General features: G+C 53.0%; 2 protein-coding genes across 2 annotated transcripts in view; one reads left to right on the forward strand and one right to left on the reverse strand.

Annotated features, from left to right (window-relative positions):
- LOC125487695 (serine/threonine-protein phosphatase 2A 56 kDa regulatory subunit epsilon isoform-like) overlaps positions 1-3017 on the forward strand; it is a 3858-nt gene extending 841 nt beyond the window's left edge. The window contains exons 2-3 of the mRNA XM_048619806.1: positions 354-455; positions 619-3017. Of these exons, the coding sequence (XP_048475763.1) occupies positions 354-455; positions 619-748 (232 nt within the window). The 3' untranslated portion in view covers positions 749-3017. The remainder of the gene's footprint in view (positions 1-353; positions 456-618) is intronic.
- A 2377-nt stretch (positions 3018-5394) lies between these two features.
- The window catches only part of gpha2 (glycoprotein hormone subunit alpha 2), an 83696-nt gene continuing 82896 nt past the window's right edge, over positions 5395-6194 (reverse strand). Inside the window, exon 4 of the mRNA XM_048619673.1 lies at positions 5395-5604. Within this exon, the coding sequence (XP_048475630.1) occupies positions 5506-5604 (99 nt within the window). The 3' untranslated portion in view covers positions 5395-5505. The remainder of the gene's footprint in view (positions 5605-6194) is intronic.

Consider the following 6194-nt stretch of genomic DNA (forward strand, 5'->3'; position numbering starts at 1 on the left):
TCTCTCTCTCTCTCTGTGCGTGTCTGTGTCTCTCTCTCTCTGTCTCTCTTTCTCTGTGCGCATCTGTGTCTCTGCCTCACTGTGCACATCTGTCTCTCTCTCTCTGTGCATGTCTGTGTCTCTCTCTCTTTCTCTGAGCGAGTCTGTGTCTGTCTCTCTCTCTCTTTCTGCATGTCTGTGTCTCTCTCTCTCTTTCTCTGTGCACGTGCATGTCTGTGTCTCTCTCTCTGCGCGTCTGTGTCTGTGTGTATGTCTGTCTGTCTCTCTCTTTCTGTGTCTCCTCCCACTCTTCCACCCCACATCTCTCTGTGCCTGTCTGTCTCTCACTACCACCCCCCCCCCCTTTTCCCCAGGACGATAGTCTCCCTGATCTACAATGTGCTGAAGACCTTCATGGAGATGAACAGTACACTGTTTGATGAACTGACTGCCTCCTACAAAGTGGACCGACAGCGGTACGTACTGATACTGATACTCCCCTCACCACGGGCTGTTCAGGGAAGGGGTGGGGAGAGGAGGGGTGGAGAAGGGTTGTGCTTTCTGTCTACGTCATGGGGAGGTGTAACATTTCCTTCTCTCTCTCTCTCTCTCTCTCTCTTCCCCTGCCCCCTCCCACAGGGAGATCAAGAAGGAGCGGGAACGTGAGGAGTTGTGGCGGAAGCTGGACGACCTGCAGCTGAGGAAGATGAAGAGTATTGAAGACCTCGACAACGTGCCCAACAAACCCAGCCTCAGCTGCCCCGACTAACACACCCCCCAACTTCCCTAATCCCCACCCCCCTCACCCCAAAAGTGCCAACTAGGAATCGTAGGCATTGCCCCATTCCCCCTCTCCCCCACCCGCCCACCACCTCGATGGTATCGGTGAACACGGAGCCAAGTCTGTGTCAGTGGGGCCTTCCGAGCCCCCGTGTCAGTACAAACTCCTGTAGGTTTCTAGACTTACTCCCTCTCTCCCGGGCTGTCAGGGAGACGAAACAAAAGTGTATTTTACAGCCTCCTTTAAGCAGAGCAGAGTCAGTAACGTGAAGCAGTTATTCTAGTTCGGTGTTCCCCACCCCCAGAGAATCTTACCCTGTGTTTGGGTCTTCGCGTCTCTATCTCCCCATCTTCCACTCCCCACCCCCACCCCCACCCCCACTCGGATGGAGCAGAGAATAAACCCCTTTCTTGTTTTTTAATCTATTAAATATGGTGCTTTGTGGGTCGATTGGAGTTCCGGGGATGTTTCTTGCAGCCTCCCTCTTCAGTGTAGACAAACTCTTCCAGCAGCCCTGTCTCTCAGACTCGTTCTCTCCCACACACACTCTCTCTCTCTCTCTCTCTCTCTCTCTCTCTCTCTCTCTCTCGCTCGCCCTGGAGCCCGTGCTATTAGGGCTGCCTTGTACGTAGTGTAGGGAAGGGAGGGGGAGGGGAGGTCTGACCATCCCTTCCCTCTGCCCCTCACCAATACCCCCACTGAGACTGGGGATTGGCACCTTCCTAGCCTAACTGGGGCAGTTAGGGGAAGGGGTTTGCACAGAGGGTTAACAGTGGGAGGGGGGAGGATCGTTCAGCATGGGGAGAGGTCCGGAGACTGTGTGTGCGCGTGTCTGTCCGTCTGTGTGGGGTGGGGGTGCAGTATCAAACTTCTGGGAATCCTGCTTAAACTCCCCACCCCCCCCCCCCCCCCAACCGAGGGTTTTGGGTTGGGAGTGGGGGTGGGGTGATATTCCTGATGCTGTGTAAGCATTATCCTACATCCTCCACCCACCCCCAGGCCGGCTGTCTCCCTGACACCTTCCCCCCCCCACCCCCCCCCCTTCTGTTGTAGGACAGATGGTGATTATCAGCGATCTGTCACTGTTCAAGCAAAGGGGCTGTGTCACCTCTTCCGCCCCCCCACTCCAGCCCCCTAACCTCCTTACAGCTACGCACTGTCCCAGGGCAGAATGTGCCTGATGTGGGCGGCTTGGGGGCAGGAGGGGTGCACCCAAGAGCATGAAGGGGGAGGGGGGGAAATAGGATGTGCCACCCCCTCCCCCAAACACATGCCCAGCTGTCTGGGTGAACTCCTGGTCTTGCCCAGCACAAGGTGTCAGTGGAGAGGGGTCAACAGAATACCTTCCCAAACCCAGTGTCAGAGTGGGAGGAGTGTCTGAGATTATGACCTACAGAGTCTGGGAGAATGGGGTTAATGTAGGAGAGAGGTCTGGGGGCAGCTAGGAGGGTGGGGAAGGGGAAGGAGGTGTTAGTGTTCAAACATGAAATGGTGGGCAGGAACCACCCCCGCCCCACAAACTTGACCCTTCCAACACCGCCCCCCCCCCCCCCCCCACCCCCAACCCCAGGATGTGGTCCCCTCCAGAGGGGACTCTGTTTGTGAGTGGGTGGGTGTGGGGCTTGTTGGTGAGGGAGGGAGAGACGGAGTGTGTGTGTGGATTCCAATTGGAAAGGAAAACCCCACAGATATCGACGCTGGTTCTCCCCTTGCCCAGTTTCTCCCCCTCCCCACCACCACTGAGGGTCAGCAGTGGGAGGAAGGAGGAAGGGGCTTGTAGATAAATGAGATGACCTCAGACCTCGCTCCCTCTCTCTCCGAGCCTTCCTGATCCCAGCAGATCCCCCAGGGACTCAAAGATCGTGTGCAGCCCACCCCCCCCCAACCTCTGTCAGGACACTAATGACTGTTATTTTATTCCAGATATATTGGGGGAGACGAACAGGTGAATTAGAGACCGAGCCCCCCCCCCCCCCCACCTCCCCCCCCCCATGCTGCTGCATTTCCCCCTCCCTGATCCCGGTGCGTTGTGTAGATATGAGTAGATTCACTTACAAGTTACTGTACACTACTGATGAGCTACTGTGCCCTCTCCCTCTCCCCAACCCCAACCCCAACCCCACCCCGAGTCTGATGTGGCCTGGGGTCTGCCCACTTGTAGAGAGGAGCTCAGGGTGGGAGCTGTACTGAACTCGCTCTGTTCTGTGTGTCTCCCCCCTCCTCAAAGTGCAATAAAAACCACGAAATGGCGAACCTCCTCCACTGCCCTCTGAGGCCTGTCTCTCTCTTTTTGCAATGTTGTACACCGACATACACGCTGACAGAAAAGGTTTACCAGGATGTTGCCAGGGTTGGAGGGTTTGAGCTATAGGGAATAGGCTGGGGCTACTTTCCCTGGAATGTCAGAGGCTGAGGGGTGACCTTACAGGGGTTTATAAAATCATGAGGGGCATGGATCGGGTGAATAGCCAAGGTCTTTTCCCTGGGGTGGGGGAGTCCAAGACCAGAGGGCATAGGTTTATGGTGAGAGGGGAAAGATTTAAAAGGGACCTGAGGGGCAACTTTTTCACACAGAGGGTGGTGCGTGTATGGAATGAGCTGCCAGAGGAAGTGGTGGAGGCTGGTACAATTACAACATTTAAAAGGCACCCGAATGGGTACGTGAATAGGAAGGGTTTAGAGGCACATGGGCCAAATGCTGGCAAATGGGACTTGATTAATTTAGGAAATCTGGTCGGTGTAGACAAGTTGAACTGAAGGGTCTGTTTTATGTGCTGCATAGCTCTGTGACTTGAGGACACGCTGTTGGTGCACACTTGCACTGACTGACATGAGCACACACAGATGCACATCCTAACATACAAAGGGTATGAGATCTACATACATCAATGGTCAGCCACTGCACACCAGGGTCCGCTCACTGTAATGACTTACTGAGCAAGTTTGTTCCACAGGTACTGGTTAACAGCTCAGTGTCAGTCTGGACACTGCGGGGTGGGTGGCAGAGTCTTCCTGTTTTTCCAGCTGGGATGCTGAGATCTTTATATCCACCCAACAGGGCAGATGGGTGTCTGACAAAGTCCTCATCTGGAAAGTCTCTGTGCACTCAGCGCTGACTCTCTGGCAGGGCACTCCATCAGCACAGTGCTGTGTATGGGAGTGATCTCTACACCATGAGAGTGACACCAATTGAATCTTGGATGATACCCTGATTTTTGGAGTTGTCAAGGCACCAAGTTAATTATTGCTGAATGTATCTCTTGGTTTTACACTGTGTTGTGACTGCACCCTCAAAAAAAAACTCAGTAGAGAGGCATTTGAAGTTTTGATCTTCCTATACCCCCTGTTCTGCTCTAGTTTCGAAGTCTAATGTGGGTCTAGTCACTCTGAACCCCTGTGTTACTAGCCTGGAGTGTGGCTTGATGTAGGATCAGTGCTATCTCGTGCTGAGCTTATTGTGATCGATTTGTAAAGTGTGGGAGCTTCAGTTTTCAACAGTGCCCCCTTGTTCATGTTGCTCTACAACCTCTCAGCACCTCATCTTATTTAAGGAAAGGTATTATTTCATTGGAGGCAGGTCAGAAAAGGTTCACGAGGATGATCCCCAATGCGGAGGGATTACCTTATGAGCAAAAATTAAACAGATTGGATTCTTAAGGGGATTGACAGGGAAATGCTGAGAGCATATTTCCCCTCATGGGAAAGTCTAGGACCAGAGGGCACAGTCTCAGAATAAAGGAGCACCAATTTAAGACAGAGATGAGGAGGAATTTCTTCTCTGAGGGTTAAGTGTCTTTGGACCTCCTTGCCACAGAGAGCTGTGGAGGTAAGAGTCCTTGTGTATGTTTAAGGCTGAGATAGAGAGATTCTTGATCAGCTAGGGAATCAAGGGTTACGGCGACAAGGTGTCAGATCAGCTGCGATCCTAATGAATGGCGGAGCAGGCCTGAGGGGCCGAACGACTTACTCCTGTCCTATTTCTTACAAAATCTGCCCTGTCCAGTCATCTCAAGATCTGGTGTGATTAATCATGGATGTGGGGCTCTCTTTGGGCAATTCTTTGTGTGGAACGGAGCTGCTTGACCCAGGAATCTGTTGAATGAACCTTGCTCACAGCACTTCAGATGTGGTCTCACCAAGGCTCTCTCTTTTCCTATCCCACGCTGTTGGATTTCCGAACCAGTTGCTGTACCTATGTGCTGAGTGTTTTTGATTTGTGTACCAGGTGCCTTCCTTGTTCGTTCAGTAAGTGATATTGACCGTGGTCATTGGGATAGTGTCCCCCCCCCCCCCCACCCACCACTGATTCACAAAGAAATTTTGTTCGAGCCCTTCCAACAACAACTAGACTTGGCATAGCATCTGGCCACGTCCCCATAGCCTGCTTTAAGGGGACACCATTTCCAAAGACCCCGTGGTACACCCACAGCAATGTGGTTGACCCTTAACTGCCCTCTGGGCAATTAGGAATGGGCAATAAATGCTGTCTAGCCAGCGACGCCCTCATCCCGTAAAGGAATAAAGGGAGAAAGAAATCACTAAAAGCAGATGATCGGACTTGTTTTTGCTTGCTGTGTGTGGGATCTTGCTGTGCACCAACTCCAGCTGACCAATTTCCTACACGGTAACAGTAATGATACTTGATCATTTTATTGGTTGTAATAACAGGTGCCCAGAGGCCATGAACGATGTTCCATCGAGGGTCCTGAGCTCAGGGCTGGGGGAGCCGTGCTCACAATGGGGTTTCAGTATCGGGACAGGCGGCACATGTCACAGCGACAGGACCCAGCTGTAAAGATCTCGATCTCCTCCCTGCGAGGGCCACAGAACAGACTGACCCTGACCTGCAACAGCAAAGCAGACAGCTCCATCACAGCCTTGTCAACCAGAGAGAGGGAGAGATACAGGGGACAGAGGGGAGGGGGTTATAGAGATACAGGGGACAGAGAGGTGGGGCTACAAGGAGAGATACAGGGGAGAGAGTGAGAGGAAGAGATACAGGGGACAGGGGCGGGGTTAGAGAGATACAGGGGAGAGGGATAGAGAGATACAGGGGACAGAAAGCTGGGGTTACAGGGAGAGATACAAGGGACAGAGGCGGGGTTAGAGAGATACAGCGGACAGAGGTGGGATTACAGGGAGAGATAAAGGGGAGAAAGTGAGAGAGGGCTAGAGAGAGACATACAGCAGAGAGAGAGGGAGTTTAGATAGAGGGAGGGAGATGTTAGAGGGAGAGACACGGGGAGAGATGGTCAGTGGGAGAGACACAGAAGGGAGACAGCGAGACAGTGTTGGAGGCAATAGAGGGTTAGTGGGAGGGTTACAGGGGAGAGAGGGTTAGAGGGAGAGACACGGGAGAGAGGGGGCGCTAGAGGGAACGATACAGAGGAGAGAGAGACAGAGAGAGGGAAGGATACAGGGAGAGGAAAGGGTT

Source organism: Rhincodon typus, chromosome 43 (genome assembly GCF_021869965.1).
Source record: "Rhincodon typus isolate 14 chromosome 43, sRhiTyp1.1, whole genome shotgun sequence".
In the NCBI taxonomy this organism is placed as follows: domain Eukaryota; kingdom Metazoa; phylum Chordata; class Chondrichthyes; order Orectolobiformes; family Rhincodontidae; genus Rhincodon; species Rhincodon typus.